Below are 26,520 nucleotides of genomic sequence, written 5' to 3'. Positions count from 1 at the left end.
TCCAACCCGATCAACACACACATAAGAGGTCATTCTGCATGTAAACAAAGTCACAATCAAACTACAGCAGGAACACAGGGGAGACCTAGTGCTTGGGTTTCGCTCTTTCTGTTGTTGTTTTTTGTTGTTTATTGGGAGCTAGGACACACATGTTGAACTACTTACTGGCCGGGCTGCACTTCTGGTAGCTCTGATATGGTCTACCGGTATTTACAGAGTACTTCTATTCCAACCCTTCTTCAAAGCAAAGAGCTACATCGATCATACATGTTAGAAACGTAAAAAAAAAAAATTATAGAAATAAAAATGTACATCATACATTTGATTTTTTGCTTTTTTACAGAGGTAAAAATTATTTTCGTAAAAAACAAAACTAATCAATACAATAGGGTTTATTTAATCCTTTTTTAGTATACAAGGAGATTAACAATACGCGTCAGGCACTTTTTTAACAGGTATAATGTGTGTAGTAGCGAGACTGTGCACCGGGACACATGTACAGACAGAATGCTTTTGTTTACCTTTTGTTTGCTTTTGTTTACCTTTTGTTTGCTTTTGTTTACCTTTTTCTTTTGCTTTTACCACAGGTAGACCGGACTCTTGGTGAAGAGGGTGATGCCAGTATCACAGAAGCTGATGGCTAGCCAAAACGGCCTAACGGCGGACGGAGGACGCGGTGACAGCCGACACCTCCGTAACGGACTCCCTCGCCTCTCGTGTACTGATCCGACACCCGACGTGTTCATTCAACAGTCCACGTTCGGCTAATATCGGCGGGCATTTTATCCCCCAAACCTCTAACGAAGCTACGCGATGCTGGCACGGCCGTCTCACAGGGTCCGCGCCCGTTACCGAGCCCTCCATCAGCGCGTGTGTGAGTGAGTGAGTGTGTGTGAGTGTGGTTGGGGGTGTGTGTGTGTCTGTGTGTGTGTGTGTGTGTCTGTGTGTGTGTGTGTCTGTGTGTGTCCGTGTGTGTGTGTGTCCGTGTGTGTGTGTCTGTGTGTGTGTGTCTGTGTGTGTGTGTCTGTGTGTCTGTGTGTGTCTGTGTGTGTGGTGTTGGGGGGGGGGGGGGGTGACTCGGTGATTGCATTGTCACTCATAGGGCGGGTGAGACTAGTGTCTGAGCCAGATTACACACGTGTACACGAGCTGCCTCACAGATTGTACGATGCCGTTTTTCCACTAACCTCCTTCCACATTTTAAACACATTCTCTTGATTAAAAAAGGCTCATCCAATGGGATTCTCCATTTTGGATAGATTAGAAAAATATTCATCACTTCCTCTGAACTATTTTAAAGAATTCACGAGGATGTATCTGTTATATGAGAAACGCTATATTCAAACCTCACGCCACACTTAAAAGTATTTACCGGTCAAATTACCATCACTTATCTTTCACCGAAATTAAGGCTCTGAGTAACATTATAGTGATGAACAAACTGGAGATCGGTTCTGGCAAATGTCCCTGTCTGAAGCATCCTCCATTTAAACGTTTCCAATGTGTCCTCTTTTTTGGCTTCCTTCAGCATATGATCGGATTTGAGCTCCTGAGTGTTTCCAGCCACACGTGGAGCAGAGAAGGACAGTTACGTCTTTTCCCCACAGAGCGATCTGACTGTAGTGGGCTCACCGAAGATCTCGCCACTCTCATGTGACTGGTCTCCTGCACTAACAACCAAACAACACTCTTCTTGCCTTCTCCTTTTGGCTGGTGATTCGATTGACTGAGGAAAATAAATAAAAACAAAAACAAACAAAATCTTTGGATACTAATGATGGTAATTTAAAAGCTTCGGTTCCAATCAACAGAAAGGAAAATATCCATTGTCGGCATAACTAATGTGGCTGTGGATATAATAATCAATTTTAAACATATACATATGAGTATACAGTATTTACATATACTCACAATGCAGCTTATGTTAATTTGGCTTAAATACAATAACAATACTATGCTGTGATACAATGTTCTCATTCCTTTACAACGTACATGCAGCTTCAGCACACACACACACACACACACACACACACACACACACACACACACACACACACACACAAACTCACCACCAACCTCACTACAGGTTTAGTGTCTCAAGCTAATCTGGACTGTGATTGTTCTGAATGCTTTGCAGGATTCCAGTGGATGTTCTGTTAGCCACGGGCTAATGGACCACGGGTTAAACGACCAATTCTCTAATCAAGCACACCGCGACATTAAAAACAAACGATTCAAGTTCTTGAACTTTAAAATCAGTGTAAAAATATAAAGTACCTGCATAAGTAATTCATGACATGTAGGCCACAAACGGGCCTCCTGAAGAAAGAAAAAAAAAAGAGAGAGAGCCTGGTACAATGAAGAGAAACATTCAGAAGAAATGAAACTTACACTGTAACACATACAAACAAACACACGCACGCAAGCACACACATACACACACGCACACGGACACACGTATATAAAGAAAAACTATTTTCAAGCCAGTTAAATGCACCATTTTTCTTCGTTTTGTCCATCTGAAACAAGTGAGACTGACAGAAAAGAAATGTGGGGGTGGAGGGGAATCCCCCCCCCACCCCACAGAGAACCTCTTTGTATGTCTTTGCTTTCCTCTCCACCAGCAGGGGGCGCATGTACGTACATCTGCACCCGGTCAGCCGACGGCCTTGTGTTTGCCCCCGCAGCAGCCGCACGCCACCCCGCACCGGTGACAGGCGTGTAGTGGCGGGTAGCAGCACAGGCAGGGAGCCAGCACCGACAGGCCCAGCAGGGCCAGCCAACGCAGGCAGAAGCGCTCGTCGCCGGTGTCGCACGAGCACGGGTCCGAATAGTCGCCCTCCGGGTCCGACATGCAGTGGTAGAGGAGGCTGTCGGCGCACCACATGAAGCTGACTCGGTGGATGCACGTCCTGACCGGGTCGGGAGCGTAGTGGCACCGGCCGCGGCGGTTCTCCTCGTGGTTGAAAACGTCCCGGCAGTACACGCAGCGCGAGCGCTCGCCCCCCTCCTCCCGACGCCGCTTGCCCTTGAGGGGGGGAGGCTGCGTGGCGACCACGGCCCCGTCGGCCGCGCCCCGCCCCGCCTTGTGGCCCGGCTCGGAGCCGCCCGCGTACGGGTAGCTGTAGTCGTGCTTGGACGGCTCGCTCTTGTCCAGGTGCACGTACGAGTCCGCCTCGTCGGCCTGGCGGAAGCGGTCTCGGGCCGCCGCGTGTCGGTAGTCCTCGTAGCCCGTCAGCCAAGCGCGCTCGCGAGGGTTGATCCGCACGACCTCCTCCTCCTCGTCCACGAAACTGACGTGGCGCGGGAACCGGGGAACCGCCTTGGTGAGAGAGGAAACACAACGTGGGCGAGACTTAGGAGCTTGCTTACGAAAACAGGCCCTATTCCAGGGGTAATCAATTAAATCTTTCCGCGGTCCATTTTTGGCAGATAGCTCAGACCTTAGGTCCGGGTCCGCGGTGGCGAACGAAAGTCCCTATTCCAATTCCAGATGATCCCTCCCTCACTTCCCCTAGCCACTTCCCCTAGCCACTTCCCCTAGGGATAATCCTCGCTGCAATAGCACACAGCTGTCTTTCTTTCTAAGCAGGGCTTTTTGATTTGCAGCCAATGTTCAGCCTCAACCCATCAGAAACGACTCCTAACAAAAACAAATGATAATACCATTAAGCACCGCTACTCTCGAAAACGAAAACTGAATTTTCCATGTGGCAGAAAGTAAGGAAAGGTAATAAGACACATTTAACTTAGGAGCGCCACCGTGCTATAAGATCCCCCCCACTATGGGACAATAAGGTTCTTCACGTACGTTTCGCACGGAACCGGCTCTGACCCGGCCTGAGCCGCGCGGGGTCCGCCAGTCCCCAATCATACGGCCACCCACCTGGTCCAGGAAGTAGCGGTCCGAGGTCCTGTAGTGCTCGTGGAGGTGGTGCTCCAGGAGGGGGTGGTGCGGTGCGTACAGGGTGGAGGTGGCCAGAGGCTGTATGCACGGCTCCTTCTTCTGGGAGGAGTTGGAGGAGCTGTCGGTGGCGTTCTGTGGCGGAGACAGAGAGGCGTTCTGGAGTTTGATAAGACGCACGAGCGGCAGGTGTTGTGCTAAATAAGGGGCCGTTTTCCATGATCTCACGGGCGGCAGGCGTTGCCGCACGACTATACCCTGCACCGCTGCGCACGCACAAACGTGCACACGCCAGCCCACATCGGGCTAACCGACGTGACTCGGCACCACTTCGGTATGCTATAAAAAAAAAAAATAAAACAAATCTTTAAGCCACATGATTTGTGGTGAGAAAAAAAGTCTATTAAAGGAGCTGTAAATGAATCCATTCTGCAGGATTTTTGGCTATCGCACACGAAGCCCAAAGTTGTGGTCCATGACATCATCAGGGACGGTGCTGTGGAGGTCCCATTTGACAGAACGTCCTTTGGGCCTGCGCTCTTTCTAATGGGGGAGGAGCCGGCCCCAGAAACGACACTTCTAAGGGCTCTATTAACTTGACCACAGACGTGGCTAGACTATTAAGGCACAACAGAAGGAAAGAGTCACTCCTTACGCACACGTATGTCGGTCGGGCGTGTTTGCAACGTCGGCTCGCAACCGAGCATAACCGCGCAGCTGCAAAAGTGTTACTGTGAGCGCCGAAGGGTGTGTCCATGTGTCAGAGAGAGAGAGAGAGAGAGAGAGAGAGACGGGCACAGGGGAAATGAGAATGGCTTTTTGCCCATGCCAGGAGACCCCACCGGGGGCACAGCGGTCAGCGGGATACACAGACCCGTTTCAGACCATCACCCCCCACCCCACCCCCCTGCACCTCCTACACCTCCTCCCTCTCCTCCCTCCTCCCACCCAGGCTGCACTCCAACGAAAACTCTGGCACGCTTGCAAGACACAAAGCATAAGAGCGGTGCGGACAGCCAGCTCCCTGTGGAGGTGGGCAGAGAGGACCGGCAGGCAGGCAGACAGACAGAGGGGCAGACAGACAGGCAGGCAGGCCGGATGGGGCGTGGCCTGGGTGATTAGTGGCTAGCAGTCTGGATGTGTTGTTTCCTTTTGGCTGCGATTCAGGCCTCAAACACCACCGGTTCTTCAACCACCACCTGCCAGGTGGAGCGTGCACAGACACAGACACACACACACACACACACACACACACACACACACACACACACACACACACACACACACACACACACACACACAGGCTCCTCCAGATCAACACGCACAAAAGGACTTACAAATATTACAACGAGCACCAAGAACTTTTTCTGTCAGCTTGCACGCACAACGTGCACATTTAAAAAATGGCTCATGATGCCAGAATCTTTATATGGACCTTACAAACACCCAACAGTCGTCATTCGTTGAAGACTTAAGCGTAGATGAGGGCTCCCCTGCCTAGAAGAGTCTTGGACAGTAGGATTCAAATCAGACCGACCCCAACACAGGAGGTTTGCTCCTAAGTCTCATTTTTCCACACGATGAAGTTCAGAGCTGCTACTGCTGCAAACAGTAGTCTCTCCACAGCGGTCTATACCGGATGCTCGCTCACTCACTCTCTGTCCTGGAGCAGCCCGGTCCGGTTGGGCCCAAACCGGGCCCTCAGAAACGCCGGCCAAAGGCAACATGGGCGCCCCTCGCCCCATCGCCAAGAACCTGGGCCTACGTGATTTAAAAACGTGTTTAAGAGGATAGCTGGCCTAGCAGGAGATGATTAAAAACACAGGCCCTTCCGAACGTTTACATGGCCGGACCGAGCGGGGAGGGGTTGGATTGGGACGGGATTCCAAGTGAAATGGGGGGGGGGGGGGAGACACGGACATGAAGGAAGTGAGAGACAGAGGCACCTAGATGGAGAAAAGGCAGACTGAAGCAAAAATGCTAACCCCTTCGAAATCAGCCATCTTATCAAAGGGCTCTAAAGTCAGTGGCTTGCAGGAGATAAAGGGAGACTTCAAAAAGGCACATGTGGCCTCGTTCGGATTCAAAGGCATACCTTCATTGCAAGCCCAGCAAATACAGCCTTCTTAATGACTCGCAATCAGTGGCGTGGTGGGAGAGGGTCGGGGCATGATGAGGGAGCTGGGGGGGGGACGGGGACTTTCTGGGGGGAGATTGCAGTCTTTGGGGTAATTTCACAAATGGGCCAAGAGTCAGAACAGCCAAACCCCCCCCCACGGCACCAAACCGCACCAGGCCAAGCCAAATCGGACTGTGCTGAACACCGCCACGTGTTCAGGCCGACCGGTTCAAACTGGACGGGCCATTACTTGACCCCACAAGACATGGTGAAGGGGGGGGGGGGGGGGGGGGGGGGGGGGGGGTGTTGGCTTTACAAGGCCTGACAGAAACCAAACAGCGCAAAAAGAATTTGATTATAAAGTAATTGATGACTGTAAGAGGAATTAGACGCCCTGCAGAAGCCACAGCTGCCCGAAGCAGTGAGCTACATGGAGATGGAGCCATGTTCTCAGAACTGTTGTTTGGAGGACATTTGTTACAGTTAAAAAAAAAAAACTCTGCCCTGCCAGATGCGGCCTGCCTTGGGCATTAAGGCAGACACGACAGGTTTACGCCGCACTGCGCCAACTGGAATGAAGCGTGAAAAAATCTCAGGCGAAAAAGTTTAACATCGACTAGAGGTTTATGTAAGCACGTCTGGCTCACCTAGAATTCAGACAGAAAGCGCGGAAGGGCCATTGAACGCGTGCACCGGTTCCCCCACTGTGATTGGCAGTGAGAGCTGCCACTCCAATAACAGATGACCAAGAGAGGCGGTGGTGGGCGGCAACGAAGGGCCTTATGGTATAAAGGAGCAGTGATTTCTTGTGCGTCCCCACCCTCCCCACAGCCATTAGTCTTTCCTTTCCCACTTCCCCCCCGAGCGTCCTCCTGGACCGCAGACACGAGCTCCACAGACACCGGGGCCCTTCCCTAGCCTTGGCTACACCGCAGCACAGGAAGCTGTCAATCAAACAACCCCCTAGCCCCGCCCATCGCGTGTCCACCCAGCCTTTAACTCAAACACCGGAGCGTGTTTACGCGCTCCACCTGAATCGCTCTCGCGTGCGACGCCACAGGGTCCGGCGGGCCTCTACGCCTACGCGTGCGTACGGGGCCCGCGGTGCCGACCGAGTGCACCCTTGTTGACTTTAACACCTGGCTCGAGCCTTATCTGGCAAAAATAAGGGCGAATGTGTCACAGGAGCCCGTGTCACCTCTCCGCCTCCTTTGGCGATCACGTGACGGAGCTTCGGAGGAAAAAAAAAAACACTACCAGCCACCCAGCGCCGCGGGTCACGACTCGGGACAAAGATCGCAAGGCAACAACGTCCCATCCAGCAAGCCTGCGGACTGGGACGCATTCTTTAAAGGGGTGGGGGTGGGCGGGGGGTGGTGGTGGAGGTGCTGTAGAGTTGTAAACAGTGTGAGAGGTGGATGAGCCTGCTCTACTGCTGAGTACCCAGCAGGTGACTCATTTGTTCTCTCTCTCTCTCTTTCTCTCACACTGTAGATCGCCGTTATGGCTGATGCAACAGTGTCTTGAGAGGCATATGTGTTCAGCCATGCCCTGACTCTGCTAAGCGCTGGTTACAGGAGCTTAAAGCATGAAGGAAGTGAACAGACTCCAACAGGTATTAATAACTTTAAAAACAATTTTCGATTTAATATCACCAGGGATCTCCGCTCTGCAATTTGGTAGGGGAAGATTCGCTCACGGACTCGTTTCCTGAGAAAGGTGTGTGTTTTTGTGTGTGTGTGTGTGTGTGTGTGTGTGTGTGTGTGTGTGTGTGTGTGTGTGTGTGTGTGTGTGCGCGCGTGTGTTTACGAGCCCCACCCTGTTCCAGGGAAATGGTTCACCAGTCTCTGAATGACTCCTCTGCCCTGATCTGAATGGACAAAAATAGTGTGGGGGGTTAAGTATAGGGAGGAATGTACACCCGGCCTCTGGCAAAGGCAATAGAAGCAGTTCACCACCTCCGCCACACACACACACACACACGGCACACATGCACGCGCAGACACACATACAACACACGTGTGCACACAGGCGAGCGAGCACACTCACACAACACAATATCTCACAATATCTGAGCTGTAAATCTACAAAAGCATTTCTACTGTCGGGGGGGGGGGGGGGGGGGGGGGGGTCTGCAGGCTCAGAAAAGCAGCACCTTAACCAAAGTGATGCAAAATTTCCAATTTCAATATCAGCCCCTCCCCCTGGAGCAGCAGAACCCCAAACGGATGGTCCGGTTTAAGAGGAGAGTGCGTAAATTCCAGGGTCGGAAGAAAAAAAAAATAACCCCAGGGATTGAATTTCCGCCGGAGCTTAGCCGGCGACTCTTTTTGGCCCGAAACGGAGACAGACAGCGAGAGGACGAGAAGCCGTCAGGATCCCTCGCTGCACCCCCACCTGCCCTCACGGCCCCTCCCCCCCTCCCTTGGCGGCAGTAAATCACGATGGCAGTTAGCTAGGAAGCAGCTGCTAATGATAGTTTTACTGAGGAGAGCAGGAAGTGACCTTCTGACCCCGCCTGCTGCTCTTCATCCCTGGAACCCAAAAAAAAAGGAGGGTGTTGGGCTAAGGAGGGAGATCTGTGGGGGTAAGAGACAAAAATCAAACACAAATACAAAAGTTGCTAAGCTAATCCCTGTTCAGCTAATCGCCCCCACCGTCTCGACCAAAACAAAGGGCGGTCTCTCCTACTGCGGCCCTCTGTGAGGTAAAAATATCACGAGGACCTGGCCTTTTCTGGGACGCCTCAAACACACCCAGTCAGTCTGGACCGAGGAGAAGAGAGAAGTGGGCGGAGCCCCGGGAGAAAGCAGCTGGTGGGAGGCGGCTTGTGTGAACTGTGTGGGTGAGTACGGTGAAGGTCCGCTCTTCCATAGCTTCTCAATCTCCGCTCCTCTCGAGGTCCACGCCCACGCGCGGCGGCGTAACCAATCAGGGCTGAGCACGTGTGGCGTCGTCAGGGCTCAGAGGACGAAGGAGGGCGAACGTTTGATTCGGGAGGGAAAAGGGGCTTACTGTGAATACGTCGTCGTCGCCCAGCTCGGTCTCGTTCTGGAGCGTTGAAGAGGAAGTCGTGGAACCTAAAATAAAACACACACACACACACACACACACACACACACACACACACACAAACACACACACACAGGAGCGATGAGGGGATAAAACCGCACACATCCTGTCTGTTAGGTGGTGGTGAGAGTGTGGGGGGGGGGGGGGCGTAGTGGAGAGACAGACGGGGGGGGGTGGGAGAGAGACAGACATGTCGGGGGTGATAGAGGAGAGACAGATCGAAACATGCACTAGAGGGTACCAAGGGAAATCCAACCCCAGGCAGCCATTCCACAGCAGACCGGCGTGAGTGCACACGTCATCAGCACGCGGCCCACACGTTGTCCAGGCACACGCTAAAGCGCCAGCCGTGTTTAGCTCGCCCGCGCACACGCTACCCTCGTGGATCTTGGCGCACTCACCTTCCGTGATGTCCTCCAAGGCCTTTCGCACGCCGCGGTCGAAGGCACGGGCATCGGCAGGACTCTGGAACGTGAGGCCACACTTCCTGTTGTCGACCTTCCAGTGGTGAAATGTGGGCGTGGCCTTGGTGTAGATCAGATCTTTTCGCACAAAACATTCCAGGATCACCTGCCAGTCAAAACAATGCCAAGACCTTTAGAGTCAGCCTGTTGGCACTTTGTGATGAAGCCCAGCACCAAAATCAAGTGCTCATGTGCCAGTCCTTGGGAAGAGGGCGTGGCCTAGGGAAGAGGGCATGGCCTATGGATGAGGGCGTGGCCTAGGGACGAGGGAGTGTTGGTCAGTCCCTACCTGCTTGTCCTTGAGGCGCTCCCCGTGGATGAGGAAGTCGCTGTGGCCGCTCAGTTCGGCGGGCATCACCTTGCACACGCCCACCCTGCTGAGACCGCCGCCCTCCTGCGCTAGCCAACCCCCACTGGAGTCGTCCCGGGTCATGACCACCGCTTTGACGCGCACAATGTAACTGTCACTGAGAGAGAGAGAGAGAGAGAAGGGAGAAATAGGAGAGGACTTTAATCTTCATAAGAGAGGCAGGACAAACTGGACACCCATGTCCCGTCCCCGTATATCTGGGCCTCCCACCAAACAAAAACAGGGTCACTGTGTTATGCTGCACATACCAATGAGCCACTCAAGCAGAAAACAGACAGCAGGCCGGTGGCTTAGAACACACACACACACACACACACACACAGACACACACAGTCACACACAGACACACAGACACACACACACACACCATGAGGGTGAACGTTGCTCTCGGCAGGACACAATATCATAGACGGGGGAAACATGTAAAAAATAAAAATAAGAAAACCCTCCATTTGAGGTATTTGCAGAGAAACTGGTGGAGAGCTCTGGAGTTGTGCTCTCTCCCTCAGCAGTGCAAACAGCTCAGTGAGTCTTTCCTCTCATTCTTCCACCGTGAAGCTTAGCCAGCCAAGAGTCAGCCTTATATGGTAACCTGAGTCAGTGTGTTCAATAATTAACTAGGGAGGGAGAGAATGAAAGAGACAGAGAAAGTGCGGGAGGGAGGGAGAGAGGGAGGACGCAGTGACGGGGGAGGAGGAGTGTCCGTGTCTCAGGACCTGGGAGCCGCTAAATCAATAGACTCCAAGCATTAGGGGATGGCAAAAAGATCCCTCCCTCCCTCCATTCCGCTCTCTCTCTCTCTCTCTCTCTCTCCCTCCCTGTCTAGCTCTCCCTCCCTCCATTCCGCTCTCTCTCTCTCTCCCTCTCTGTCTCACCCACAGCATTAGGGAATGGCAAAAAGATTATTCTCTCCCTCTGTGTCTCTCTCTCTCTCTCACACACACACACACACACACACACACACACACACACACACACACACACACACACACACACACACACACACACACACACACACACTAGAATATCAGTCCTTTGGTTCACAGATGCCAGAAGGGGCTGAGCAGGAATGAGAGTAAAACTCTGAAAGAGGCACTGGTGAAGGAAAAGAAAGGGGAGATCTCCCTGTGTGTGTGTGTGTGTGTGTGTGTGTGTGTGTGTGTACACACACAATGTAAGATTACAGTTAATGACTGGGAAGTCCAGGGGACGAAGGCACGTCTAATGTTCTGTGAAGGAGAGAGAGAGGGGAGGTTCCACATATCATGGTGATCAGCATGGTGAGCAATCCATAATTACAATTCAAATCAAATACCAGGTCCACTAAAACATGGTGCCTCTCTCAAATGGGTGGGGGGGCAAAATGGGGGTGCGTAGCCAGTGGACATGGCTGACCCACACCCAGCTCCACCCTAGTCCTCCAGCACTGTGTGTAGAGTAAATCTGAGGCTTTGGTAGGGTGGATGGGTTTATTGTCATTGCTCAGTACACGTACAGGCAGAGAGATGCAGTTAGTTAGGGGGTAATCCCAGTAATCCCAGAGTTCACGAGGACGCAGGCATGGGTTTGACTGACATGGGGCATGTACAGAGGAAGACAGTGACCGTTTACCTACCAATCCAGACTGCTGCTTCTTCAAAGCCACAAGAGCCTCAGTACATTACCCAGGGGTCTCAGAGGCAGGCTGGGTGGGCCTACCGGTGCAAGGATACCCCCCCCCCCCCGGTGTCCAACCCCATCTCCAGTCTCTCTAGACACCGCCCCCCCCCCGCCCCGTCCACACCCCCATCCCCGAGTTCAAGGCGGGGAACCAGAAACAGCTTCTCATTAACGACGTGGAAGTCTCTGCGTCTGAGGAGTGGTGAATGGCAATCTGACAAAATTAAACCTCACTAAAATAGAGGCGTGATGGAACCTGGAGAACTTGTCACCAACGCTGTCAGGAGAGGGAAAATGTCACCGATATACGTGTGCGAGCGTGTGTGTGTGAGTCATTCCATCCATCTGTGATGTGGAAATTCACAAAAAAACACCCCCCCCCCCTTGCTTTCACCCCTTCTTTTTCATCTTTTTCCAGTTTTGCCACCCCCTCTCCCGTCACTCATGGACCCCGGGGAGTGTTGGACGCCACCAGGGTAAGGGGCGGGGGTGTGTGTCTGTGTGACCTTGCGTCAACAGTCTTTTTCTCCTTCCATCCCTTTACCAGAATGTTTCTGCATTAGCAGGTTTTCTTTAAGCTAGTCAGACACACATCGTGCCTTTTCTTTAAATAAACACTTCATTAAATAATAAATAAAATGCCGCACTTCAGAATTATCCTGGAAAATATTCTTCAATGGCCTATGCTTCACAATCACGCGTCTCTTCCACTAATTAAACATTCACAAAACAACACTTCAGCTATGTTCAATTCAGTCTACTCCTCCAAGACTACATTTCCCAGACTTCCCTGTGTTCACATATAGGTGTAGATCTACGTTCCACTGGAACTTAAAAAAAGAAATCTCTGGATTGCTCCACTGTAGAACCAGCTCTACCATATTAAGCTAATCAGTGCGCAAGCAGAGTATTATGGGTTAATGCTAGTGTTATGTAAAGCTATTTTCCATAGTTTCGTTTTCATGCTGACTGAAAACACAAAACATCTCATAACATCTCATTTTCATTCATGTATGGTTGCATGACTCCAATTCTCCCCGTTTGTGTCATTATATTCACCTCAGCCTGAGCATTGTAGCATGCTGCTAATCTGACAGCAGGCCGTCAATCAAGCGTGCTTATTGGAATATTAGGCCAACGCCCAGACTGTTCTCAGCTGGAACTGATTAGCCAGTTTGGCTGGTTTCTGATCAGTGTTTTATCATGTTTCTGCTCTATTTCTATAGAACATTTACTGAACATCTGACATAACACTCCCATTAATTACCATGCACATATGTTTTTATTTTATGCACCCATTTTACCATATGTTCCCTGCCTACAGGAGCCGGAGGGAATTTTTTCAAAAACAACCTTGTTACTCGACGTTATATATATATTTCAAGATATCTAGTTATATTTCCTACCAAGACATTTTCACCTGGAGCTGATGTAATGGGAGGTTCCTGCCGTAAGGAGCCCTTTATGGAACATCATACAACGCTGCGTTTCAAGCAGGTTTATTGGAAGTAGAAGTGGTTGCAAAACATTTTTTTCCCCTTTTACCCACATGTACTGCATTCACCAAAAGTGTACCAATCACAAATCACACAAGTATCGTGTAGTTTATAGAAACCAAGTATCACAATTTTTCATTTATATACCTACAGGAAAAAAATAATTACACCCCCCCCCTTAAAAAAGGCATTTATTCATCCCAGCTATGTCAGCAAGAACAGTTCTAAAAATGGTTTCGAAAACATCCTCAAATAAAAATAATTTTTGGCACCCTCCTGGAGTCCTGAGGCAGAAGGTACCTCTGCACGTTACGTGGTCCGAGTCACGTCGCTCTTCTTAAACATCGTGCACTTACAACTCCTCACTTCCTTTAACGAAGTTTTATTCACTGATGGGTTTTGTGGAGACACCAGAGTAAGTAAAACAGTCCAATACAAATGGCTGGATGTCCCAAGAGACGCAACGTGCATGACCAACAAACCTGATACCGATCACAAAACGCCCAAGCCAGGTTCTAACGGGCCTGCTCGGGTTCTTATGAAGGAGTCCATTTTTTGTGCAGTATGGAAAATGTCCAGAAAACAGACATGACTGGGGTTGGTAAAAGGTGGAAGACATTACTAAAATCATCACTAAGCTTACACACAAAAGCACAACCGATTTAACTTCATATGACAATCAGAACCACTCTGCTTTTGTCGATCCATTTCGTTGCCTTTATTCACGAGCCAAAGAGCACACCGGGTCTCCACCGGACGAATCCAAGGTCAGCAAAAACGGAGAAGCCAAAAGGCCCGAAACTCCGTCCCAAACACGAGGAGAAACCCGCGCCGCGCTCAGGCCGTTCGGAGGCACCGCTAACCCAGCCTCTCTTTACCGCGCTGGTAATCTCTGCGGAATAAACGAGCACGTTTCGCATGTCCCACTTAGCATTCTGGGACACCTACCATCTGGCAAGCATGGTGAAAAAATAAGGGTTATAATGTTACAGGACTTCAACAGACGTGAAGCAGCATACACACACACACACACACACACACACACACACACACACACACACACACACACACACAGAAACACACACAGGCGTGACAGAATGTATGAAGGCGTCTGAAGCCATGACTCTCTCTGCTTGATGCGGTCCCAGGCTGGAAGGTGTCTCACTGTGTCCTCTCTCCCATCTGTCCTTGGGCTCCTGCGTACGCATGAGCAAACCGGAGGCCCCGCCCCACCCCCCGAAGTGATCGGCTCGTGACGGCTCCGCCTACCCCACCCGCGGACCAATCGTGTGACGCCGCCTGGTGTAGTCCCAGCTTGGGATTGCCCTGATGGCCGTGAGGTGGTCAACAGGGCTGGGCCAAGATGGACGACTCGATAGTGATGCAATAAGTTTAGTGCTGCACGCTTTGTGCATCACAGGTTATGCAGGTTAAGCAGGATTTCAGCCATGAACAGGGCTCAATGATACATAAATCATAAATCATTATCGCTATATAGGCCTGTGTAACACTGATACCGGAGGTTGAAATATGCTGATCAACCCTGGCTGCACAACTAATTCTGACCAAATCTCAAATGTTGCGGTGACCTTCAACAGATCCAAACGTAATCAAAATAATGCTTTTTTTAAATTTAAAGCACATCACAATCGTAACATGCAGCAATACAGACATCTAGAATATTCAGTGCATCCATAGCCAGGAGTCAAACGAACAGAGCATCGTTCATCACTTCATCACTGCCCCGGTGCCGAGGAGCGTGAGCTGCTAGTGGGGCTGCAGGAGTTCCCGACTCCGCTCGGGAAAGTCCAAAGAGCAGCAGAGTGTGGTGTTCTCCCTGATCTTTAAGACAAACACTGATCTGTGTTCTAGCACGCACACGCACACGCACACACACACACACACACACACACACACACACACACACACACACACACACACACACACTCCCCCCCGGGGTCGTGTTCCGTTTCGCTTAAAGCTGCGATATCCAGAGGTCTGTAAGCAGGACACACCCCTTATTTGTCTGTGTATCACAATACAATCACCGTGAAAGACTCCAGCCGCGCAGCGTTCTACGAACTCAACTGGAAATGTTGTGATTTGTTTTAGAGGTCATTTGCTTTGTAGCGCTGTCAAAGACACACATGGGCACACACACACACAGGCAGACAGGAAGACATGTGCAGGCATACACACACACAGGCAGACACATTGTATACACACAGGCAGACAGGAAGACACATGTGCTCAGGCAGACACACACACACACAGGCAGACAGGAAGACACGTGCTCAGGCAGACACACACACACACACACACACACACACACACACACACACACACACACACAGGCAGACAAGAAGACACATGTGCTCAGGCAGACACACACACACAAATTGCAATATACTGTATACTACTGCTGTCTAACCCTAGGTATAATAATAATAATAATTCATGTTTGTGCTTCATGACTGCTTATGTGATAGCCAGCGTGCACAATGGCAGAAGAGCCACGCATGAGCAGTTTGAGATGGCAGGACTCTTTTTTCAGACCCCCACACCCTTTTCCTTGGTTTCATCGGTACAGACTGTAGTCATGGCGGAAGTGACAGAAATTCAATGATTTCCAAATCTCCACCAATTACCGACACGCAGGTCCAGACCACCATCATACGCTTTTACTCAACTCCTTCGTAAATCACCATAGCAACGTGGCTAACAGCTCTGCATGTCACAAATCACACACACACACACACACACACACACACACACACACACACACACACACACACACACACACACACACACACACAGGGCCACTTGGAGGTATCCATATGTTCCTCTCCAGGGGGGAGCTCAAGTAGGGAGAAGGGGTGGAAACGTTTACAACTTTCTCTCCTACATCATTCAGACTAATCGAGTTGGGACTCTCCACGTTATAATACTGAACACGCGATGCACCACTGCTCTTCCTCTACACGTCCTGAACAACAAGTCTTTAAAAAGAAGCATTCAGTAAGAATTAAGTAATAAACCTCTTCCCCAAGTGTTGGTCACGCCAGCCATGAAAAATATCAAGATGGCGTACCTTAAAACCCGAGCCCTTCCTGTCTATACTTATCTAGGGTTATCATCAGCATTAAAGAAGCACAAAGAGGAAGTACTTAGGAAGTAATTAGGAAGTACTTAGGAAGTAATTAGCTGTATGTTCCCTGTAATCAGATGAACAAATAAGCAGCACCTACAACATTTGTCTACACCATAAAGTACTGTTGACCAGGGGCTTCACAAAGTTTGGGTAACCCTGGCAATAAGGTATATTACATCACCTGCATTCAATACAAATCTAACCTCTAGTGCTCACTTACGAATGGGCAATATGTGCCCGCTGCTGTTGATCGGGGGACACCAGTGCTGCTGTTGATCAGGGGACACCAGTACTTTCCCAGACCTTCCCCATTTAGTGCTGGAATGGAGATCCCGGGTAACCAGATCTTGTCTAGCCGTTGGTCCACAAAGTAAACGGAAGCAGCAGTAATTTACAGCATCAGCCCCACAACCTGCTCAACAGACATAACGAAAGGGTCATCGAAAGTCGCTAAAGAGGAACGCAGCCATCAACGGACATCGCTTTTGCGCAGCGAGGCCCTACTTGCAGGATTTCGGGACCTTATTCGATGCCATCAACTGTTGGGGTTAATGCGCGCTTCGAGAGCGGCACGGCCCTTCGTCCGCAACACTGGCAAAACCACACGGCTCGCAACGCACTCCCGACACCCCCGATAAGCACATTGCATCTCTCACGCACCTTCACCGTGAGTCATCTATTCACGGAGAACTTTTACAGATGGCGAGCGGCGTTTCTCGGTCGTTCACCGCGGGCCCTTAGCCCGGAGGCCGCTTCCAGTTCCGCTGAGCCAATGGGGAGTAGGCGTGTGGCGGGTCCGCGGACTCGAGAGAAGATGGCGGACGGGCCGCTCAAGAATGGGCGCCGGCAGCGGGTGAGATTTGGGTTGAAGGGTCAGAACATCACATTCTTCTACCCGTGCACGATTAACACCGCACACGGACCTCCAACATGTGGCCGGAGACCTAGATGGTGATTTCAGGGCAATGGAAATCCCTCCTGATCATTTTAGTGGTTATCGTTGGTCTTAATACCTCTTTTGTGTGTTCACAAGGACCCAATCACACAGGCAGGAACCAATGCCTGGGCCTCGACCGCTATGGGTCACTCGTGTTCTGTTTTTATGCCTGCGCTTGTAGAAAGCTCGGAGAACAACCTACACTGATGCTCCTTATCCAAGCCTACCACAGAACGGGTGGCACCACAGTGAGACCGGCCACACGTGCGCGAGTACAGCCCCCCCCAACCCCCACACGCCCCCACGCACCAGTGCCTTGCACTTCGCCACAACATCCGCTCACACCGTCCTCAGAAAACACAGCGGGCAGGCGGAAAGGCCACGGGTGCGGGGAGGAGACGAAGGAGGAGGAGGAGGAGGAGGAGGAGGAAGGGAGGGCACGCGTGCAAACCCACACACACACACACACACACACGAATGCGAGTGCCACTCAGTCACTAGAACAATCTGGAAAAACCAGCCGTGACTGGGCTTACCGGCCGCTATCACTCATCTCTGCGAGTCCGGCAAACAGTGTTCGGGGCATCGGCGTCGCGAGGGACCGAGCTCGGCCATGGACGCCGTCTTCGGCGTGCGGGCAGAGCGCTTGTGCCAGTGCGTCCGCGCACCAGAGCCTCCGCTATCCCCAAATACGACGGATGATTCAGTCTCCTCGACAAACACACGGAGCGGCGGAAGATGAGTCATCGGCAGGCAACCATTCTACCTTCAGCCACCGGCCTACAGACCAACGCCACTCCGCTGCTCCCTTCTTCTCTCTCTCCCTCTCGGAGTCTCGGCGGTGGGGTGGGGAGAAGGGGAGGGAGAGGGAGAGAGAGAGAGAGAGAGAGAGAGAGAGAGAGAGAGAGAGAGAGAGAGAGAGAGAGAGAGAGGAGAGAGAGAGAGAGAGAGAGAGAGAGAGAGAGAGAGAGAGAGAGAGAGATAGAATGTGATCTCCACACAGCATGGCTCCAGCACACCTCCTGCTTCAGCTACGGCCAACGACACCCACACATGCTATGGGAGGATGCATGGGAACGTGTGCACATGAGAGAGAGAGAGAGAGAGAGAGAGAGTGTGTGTGTGCGAGAGTCAGGGAGATTTGGGGGGGGGGGGGGGGGGGGGGGGGGGGTTGAAGAGATCAACCTAGCATGAAATGTGTAGTTACCCTGCACCTCCACATCAAACAATCCACCTACACACTCTATATGCACACCAAAAGGTTTCTGCTGCCTGTACACACACACACACACACACACACACACCACACACACACACACACACACAACATTCCTTACTCCTGCCTAAAAAAGAGAGCTTTCAGCCGCACCTATAGAAAAAACCCACTGAACAAAATGAGAAATTATGTGCACGGAAACTGCACATTAGGAATTGTGGGTAATCCTCTTCCTAGAGGAAGTGTACCTGGGCTATAAAAGGCACCCTTCCTCAAGTCCCAACATAGCACGAGCCAGACCAGAGCTCCACTCCTCTCAGCGTGGTTTGGCAGTATGGAATTAAAGCCACATGGAGCCCCATCATGAGGCTGTGAGTGTGCGTGTGTGTGTGTGTGTGTGTGTGTGTGAGACGAATCGTGATGCACATACAAAGACTGGGCCATGGCTAGCGTGTTGGTCCCGTGTGTGGCCTTGACAGGGGGAAGGCTGCCTTGGCGACCGTAGTCACGCCAACCCAAAGGCCAACTCTGGCGGCCAGGTGCAGCAGAGCTCGTCAGAGTGCCGTTTGCTGCTTTAACGTGCGAGTGGGCGGAGCGGTTACATTCTTATTAAGCATATCTACGCAACTACATAGCACCATGAAAAAGTTCATGCCCAAATGGTGTGTGGAGCCCTCCCTCTCAGTTGCCCTCCACAGACGACACCCCCCCCCCCACCCCCCCCCCTTTAGGGCAAACATGCGTCGTCCTCACCAGCATTTCCACAGCTGTCCTTCCTGCGCCCGTGAGACTTAATGACAGGAGTTGTGTGGTGAAGATCATACTCCTTAGACAAATAATGACTTAGCAGGGGGGGGGGGGGGGGGTCACGAGGTCAGCTGCAGGTACCGTGATGCGGTGGCACGTCTAAGCCAAAAAGGCACGCTAACCGCTGGGACGGCCAGTTCAACGGTGACGTCTGCTACCAGCCACACTGTTCACTGTTTTTTGTGCGCCTCACGCACCGGGTCATAATAATGATGTAAAATAATAAGACAGTAAGGCTAAGACAGTAAGGCTAAGCGAGTAAGGCTAAGCGAGTAAGGCTAAGCGAGTAAGGCTAAGCGAGTAAGGCTAAGCGAGTAAGGCTAAGACAGTAAGGCTAAAAGTGATTTGGCTTTGCTAAAATGTATGCTCAGCGCTACCAAAGAAACTTGATCTAGACAGCTAAGGTCACTCCACTCAGCAAAACGTGCACCCGGGTTAGCCATGTTTGTGTCCACTGTGCCTGGATAGTCATGTGTGTTAGCTTCTATGTCTTTCTGTAACTGGCTAGCTATATCGTTGTTCGGTTATACGTTTTTTTGTACCTGGTTAGCAGGGTGGCCAACTCTCACGCACTGAGCGCGAGACACACGCATTTGACCGTCTTCACACGCTCTCACGCCACACTTCTGATATCTCACGCCGGAAAAAAAATCTAGTTTATTTACCTCCGATCCATATCTATGATTCAATGAGTTACTAGTTCGATCTGGCGCCATTTTACACCCCGCCCAGTAACAATGTACGTTCGCCATAGAACTGAATTTAATTTCATGTTTTTAATGTTGCTTAAAGATTTCTAAAAAAGATTTCAGGAGCACAGGACGTGCACCCAGGCCAACGTGGCAGGCACTGAAACAATACTGAAACCTGCCAGTTCACACAGACACACGGCCATCACAATCACACAGTCCTGCTTTCAAGGGTCCAATATTAAATCAAGGCACACGTCAACACCACATGAGGTCTGGCAACTTAATACACCACAAATAAAGTTTTCACAACTCCACCTGCACCAGTGGGCGGGAGACAGGCTCAGATCGCTCATGGCCACCCAGCACAGACCTGGCGCTTGCAGACAGGGGGCAGCACAGAGCATCCAGCGTCCATGGGCCGACTCGAGGGGGCAGCCATTTGTCGATACCTCCCACGTGCAGAACCCGGGTTCCAACTTCAAACTTCCGTTACCACGTGGACGGCACTTCAGACTGCCATGTACTCGTGTCATCGGCGAGTTCAACGTGGCCCTTTACTTCATCTGATGAATTAACTGTACGGCCCGTGGTGCTCTCCAAGCAGGACTAGGGACATGGGGTCCAAACCCACACTGTGATAACCGTGTTCAAGGTCTGACGACTCCTCGCTGAGGCCTTTCACCGGTCTGCTAATGGAGTTTGGGTTAGGACCTTACCTGGGTAATCCTGAACACAGTCGCAAAGTCGCACCATGGACCTACTTTACTGTGGTGTAACCTTAATGGCCGACACCGCACAAGAAATTGAGCTAAACACCCCTCATTTGCGCTTGTAAATATCCAGCAAGGCTTCTGTGTGTTCTGTTGCAGTTTGCTGCACACGTCTTTCTCGCAGGTTCAAAATTAAACTCAGACACAGCTGCAGAAAGGACTTGGAGATCTCCTTCACCACCACACTGTAGACACACACAAGAAGAAACACTAAAACCACAGCCCGAGGGGAGGGGAGACACACTCAGGCACTGTGGCTTCAGCCCTCTTGGCAGGTGGGTTGAACAGTTGTACCAAACCTGATAAGGGCAGGCTGCGACTTCCTTAGATAAGGCTACACCAACCCCACCAGGCCAACAAAGGCGGAGGAGTGCGCACGTACGCACACACAAAAGACAAACAGACACACACACACACACACACACACACACACCCCTTGTAAAAAGGTCTTTATATCTGCCATTACTTCCTGCATTCTGTACATGCAATGTTGCACCAGCAAAACCCAAAGTACACTAGACACATTCCAGTCAGTGACACGGTACCGGCGGGATATTAACAGAACTCGAGTCTAAACAGACTAATTGGATGCAGATATAGTAGTTGGCCTTTGATAGCCACCGATATTTGAACCCGACTGTCACAATGCTTTTAATGTTGTCAGGATGTTGTAAAACAATAATAATAAAAATAAAACAGCCATTTAATACAACATTTAATGCCACATCAGACATATTCCCACAGTGTGCACACTCAACATGGTAGTTGCATGTATGATACACAGGAGGAACAAATAAAACTTCCATTAAAGAAAGATCATTTCACAATTTCTGACTGAAATTCATCTGACTGAGATCAACTAGATCTCATCTCTTTACTCAGCTTTAATGCGGCAGCATCATAAAAATAAAAGTGGACCAAAGGTAACCCAAAATATACACAAGCACTTTTTTTTCCTTTTTATGAAACAACTTGGGTAAATATTGATCAAAGCAGCACAGTATTGACTTATAGTCCTTCATTCCGTTGCATTTCTTTGTGAACATTCAGGCTGACAATATCACGGCTAGTGTGTTGACACACTTAAACGTGCAATGTTTAGAACACATGAAGTGGCGTCGCAATAGTTCTCCACTCCATCCTGCAATCACATTTCCTCCTTCTTAGAAACTACTGTGAGCTTCACAGAGCTTTACTATGAGGGCACGCTTGAAAACACAGTATAGCATGACAGTATCTAAGGAGCTATTGTAAACTGGCACTTCACCCACAGCATTAATAGTCCAACTTAGCATCCTTAGCATCTAGCATTGCTGGCCAGCACGAACGTTTATGCTAGCCCCATAAGGTGTTAACAAAACTGTCTATGCTGACCTTCCATTTATTTCTGAAGGGTCAGTTACAGAACTGGACAGGACAGGAGGCCGGAGCAGTTGATTCGGCATTCTGAGCGGTTGAAATTAACCTCGCGCAGTGGACGTGTCCTTGTGTGACAACATGTCCTCGTGCAAGGCCTTCCTGGCTGTGTGAGGTTGGGAGGTTGGGAGGACCTTGTTTGCTCTGGCAACGGTTTATAAAAAACAAAAACAAAAACAGCCATTCGTCAATGAAAAATGAAAAAGTACAGATAATGATTTCCTAGCTGGGATGTGACTAAAGATACATCAAAGCACCCCCCCCCCCCCCAGCATGAACTGTGGGGTACACACACACAAGGCCCTCATTCTCCACAACGACAGGGAGCCCTGTTTGGACAGACTAGTTTAACAGCAGAAGAGTGGCCTACACAAATAAACCAGCCCATTTTACTACTGGGCTTGAGCAATAAACATCTAGGAAACAATCAAATAAAATATTAACAGCCTGGCCGGTTGGGCAAAAAGCATTCGCTCGTTTCCGCTGGGTCCCCGCTCGGCAGGAATGAGATGTGCTTGTACGAAGAACGCAGAACCATGATGGATCCACTAATGAGGGGAAAACAGCTGACACCAACCTCAAGTCACTGGGCTTCCACAGGGATGACAGAACGATTCTGCTCTCTGCAGGTACCACGGACCTCACCATGCACAGGACCAAGAGGTCACGACCCAAACCGCATGCACTCTACGTGCTGTCTCACATGGGCAGGCAGCACAGAACTCTGTGTCATACTTAACACACCATGAGTCAGAAGTAAAAACATCTCAAACGTCACTCAACTACTCCGCACATGAACGCACTCTGCATTTAATTTTGGAAAGTGACCACAAGGGTCCTGAGATCAGACAATAAAATAGAAGAAGCGACTGCATCATGTGTGGGAAAGAAAGTTCAACTCTGAAATACCACCACACTAATCACATTACACCATTCTCCACAACCTCAGAAGGGCTGCACGGTTCATCCAGAGCAAGTTACATGTAGGCTATTCTGCATTTCTTGACTTAATGTTAAAATCATAACACATAAATGCTGAACGGTATTTCAATGTACTGCTTTTGTCAAAGAGGAAAACTTTTAAAGTCCTGTGCCAACATGACCCTGTTTCTTTAGCACTAGCTCATCACTTTCAACAAAACCAAGAGCAGAGAAGTACCAGCCAACGTCTCTACTGGAGCGAAACACAGAAACAGCTAACCACCATTATTCCTCAGTCGCCTGCAACTGTAGGAGCACTTGTACCATCATGCAACAGAAACAACAAATAAAAACAAACAAACAAAACACACAAACAATTTGGGACATGCAACTCATGTAATTAAGACCAAAGTGTCTATTTTAGGTAATGCAGTATATATTAATTACAAAAGCACACACATTATGTTCCCATTTAGAAGATAAGCTGATTTATAAGCTAGCACTACAGTTAAATAAGGAGGCAACAAATGCTAAGGAGTCTACATAAAGCCGTGTATCCTCTTACAGAAAATTAAACGGCCACCATTACAGATCTTGGATCAATGAGATGGACATACCGCTCTAAAACGTGCCGACCTGACAAATGCATCGGAACCATGGGGGAGCAGGCGGCTAAATGACCAGGTCCATACCTAGAACACCTAGAACGCTCTTGGCCTAGATATAGGCCTACATGGTCATTGGAAATGCGCAGACATGAAGTATAAAACACTGAATTTGACTAACATTGGTGCACAAGTCAAATCCTCCTGCTCAATCTTTTTTTATGTACAAGTGCAAATAACATTGAATACAAGTATGAACAACACAAACATGAAACTAAAAATTACATTTAAAAGCAACCTTAACAGCCCCAGAAAGTAAACTACATCTACCGTTTCAAGTTTCAAAAGGCGTGTGGGAAGGTACACAAAATAACTATTTAAATAGATCAACAATATCACAAATGATGAGTGTTATTGGGTCCTTCCAAATCTTCATTTTAAAGAGAAAACGATGCATGATTATTCAGCTAAAATTACTGGGTTTTTAATTATTGTTCATACACACTTATTCATTAAGTCAGATAAGAAATTATGGGTGTCATATGAGAGTGTTTTTTTCCATACAGTAAAAGTATAGATTGTCCTCTGAGTCAGGAGTCAGATGGAGGATCATTCTCCCTGTCCCGGGTTGGGAATGCTAGCAGCGACCTTTGCTGAATGTCATTCTTCATTTTCTTCTCTGCCATCACCGACAGTCATGTCTGTTGGCTGGGAGGTGCTGCTGTGATGGGTCCAGCCGACATGGTTGGCCCGAGTATGTGTATTGGGTCGTGTAGACCCGTCTGGCTCTAATGGAGGACTGTTAACACAGTCAGAAACGGTGTGAATACGTTTGACGGCGGATCCGTCGTCTTTGAAATGATTTTTACGCCAATTAGCTGGTCTGCAGGTACTGTTATGATGAAAAAAAACATTTGATATTTGCTGGTGTGTGATATATTTACAACTGAAGCAGGTTTTACTTCAGGAGAAGGGGGAAAACAGTCGAAATATTTCGCACCATCCGGATCAATATTTCCTGTCAGTCTCGTTTGGTCGCGTCCGCGTGCCGAGGGCGCGCGCGCGTGCAGTCATGAATGAGCGGGGCTGAAGGCTGCAGCTTTTATGAATGGACCGGCGTCATGCGACCCTACCGCAAACATCTCCTCTGCCCTCAGCCCTTCCGTTTGACACGGTTTAGCAGAGACTTCATTCAGCCCCGAGGTCGCTGTTGTATTTGTTGGATATTTTGCATGTAGTTTAACGTTCTCACGGTAAGCATAGGTATAATATAAACCGATATAACCTTACAAGCACAAAAGGACTTGATGCAGCCTTCAAGTGTATTCAAATATATACGTGCAATTTCAAACGTAATGCAGGCCTCGGCCTCCGAATTAAAAATGGCATTGGCGAAATATTAACCGGGTTTTCAAAATATTATAAACAATTCGACCCTACATTCCAGATCACATACATTTTGGCCTGCTCACACAGGCCTGAATTAAATCCATGCTAAACAGTCCAAACGCTTATAGCTCGAAGCTTCATGAATCTTGCGTAAAACACATTCTGTAAGAGAGTCAACACGGAGTCAAGAAGGCCAACTGTGTTTTTATGAATGAAGCACTGTATGCAAATGAGCACGATTCAAAAGGGGGGAAAACAAATGGCGGATAGACTAGAACACCATTCAGCTCCTCCAGCCTCGCAGTCCACACATGACAATCTGAAACATGAATTATACAACTATTCGACTATTCGGCAGTTACCGAACAACACCGATTGCTGCATGGCGCCTGTCAGTATTTTCCCAACTACCTACACTGAACGTAACATTTCAGGAATATTCAGAAAACAGTAAATGCATTTAACTACAGAACGTTGCCGAGCCAGCTCCACTCTCACTCTCTCTTTTTCTCCCTCCCTTCTCAAGACGGAATCTGAAACAGGGCCCGATCCCCCCCGTTTTTCATCTCCCACTGTCAATACTCACGACCAACCACACAAAACATTTTCAAGCCCCAAAATAAAACAGTTTCCAAAACTTTTCACCGTGCGACGTTGACATTGATATTCAGGACGAAAATGTAGGCAACCTACAACCAAACGGGTGCAGGACACTCGGGAAAAACTCGCAAGAGAAAAAAAGATCCTAACTACTCACTCGTTTGGGTGTGTTTCTTCGATCATTTTCTCTTTTCACCTAGAAAAACATCCCGCAGCGGGTGCACTCGTGTCGTCGCTCATTTTCTGGCCACGTTTTCCCACACAATCCCTCACATATCGCCAGTGTCTTCTTCTGCCTTCTCGTACTGTTTGTTTTGTCCCCCTCTTCGCCTCCGTCTTGATGGCTTTTCCGTTTCTTTTCCGTGGAGCGAACCAGTTGCTGATGAAAAACGTAAAGTGTACCGGATCCCCCCCGACCCGTGTGTAACCCGAGCGGTGCCGATGGATCCCCCCCCCCTCTACGATCGTCTTAGAGCGGCCGCGTTCATCCCCACGTCGCTGTGCTTCTAGATACGCGTTGATGTTGCTGAGGGTGGCCCCGTCCGAGCCCCATCTCCGTTTACTCCATGTTGGATTCTGTAGCAGGCAGCAGCCCAGCGCCGCCAACGGGGGGGGGGGGGGGGGGGGGGGGGGGGGGGGAAGCGCGAGGAGGGGCGCGAGGAGAGAGGGGGGGGGGGGGGGCAGGGCGGAAGCGATGACGTCAGCGTCGCTCCACATTTGTCTGCAGACTGAACGACTTTTAATCAGAGAAGTGGACTCCACCGTTGAAACTGCTGATCATATTTCAAGGAAGAACTATTGTTTTTTTTTTACTATTGTAATAATAATAATAATATTAATATTAATAATAATAATAATAATAATCTTTATTTGTATAGCACCTTTCATACATACATGCAACTCAAAGTGCTTTACAGTATAAATAAAAAGAA

The 26,520-nt window shown here is 49.7% G+C and overlaps 1 protein-coding gene across 2 annotated transcripts; it reads right to left on the bottom strand.

The window, feature by feature from the left end:
• Positions 1-374: 374 nt before the first annotated feature.
• spred2b (sprouty related EVH1 domain containing 2b) lies at positions 375-26,171 on the bottom strand. 2 transcript variants are annotated; one of them, XM_076974452.1, is made up of 6 exons: positions 25,746-26,171; positions 9,849-10,026; positions 9,497-9,665; positions 9,039-9,103; positions 3,887-4,039; positions 375-3,322 (listed from the first exon to the last, which is right to left on the bottom strand). In XM_076974452.1, exons 1-6 carry the CDS (start codon positions 25,769-25,771, stop codon positions 2,657-2,659), a joined length of 1,257 nt encoding a protein of 418 aa, XP_076830567.1. In that variant the 5' UTR covers positions 25,772-26,171; the 3' UTR covers positions 375-2,656. The 2 variants fall into 2 exon arrangements, with proteins under 2 accessions (XP_076830567.1, XP_076830566.1); XM_076974451.1 differs by lacking the exon at positions 25,746-26,171 and adding an exon at positions 17,709-18,008.
• Between the last annotated feature and the right edge of the window lie 349 nt (positions 26,172-26,520).

This window comes from Brachyhypopomus gauderio, chromosome 15, assembly GCF_052324685.1.
Source record: "Brachyhypopomus gauderio isolate BG-103 chromosome 15, BGAUD_0.2, whole genome shotgun sequence".
In the NCBI taxonomy this organism is placed as follows: domain Eukaryota; kingdom Metazoa; phylum Chordata; class Actinopteri; order Gymnotiformes; family Hypopomidae; genus Brachyhypopomus; species Brachyhypopomus gauderio.
The sequence above is the reverse complement of the archived record's forward strand: the minus strand, read 5'-3'. Positions and strand labels throughout refer to the sequence as shown.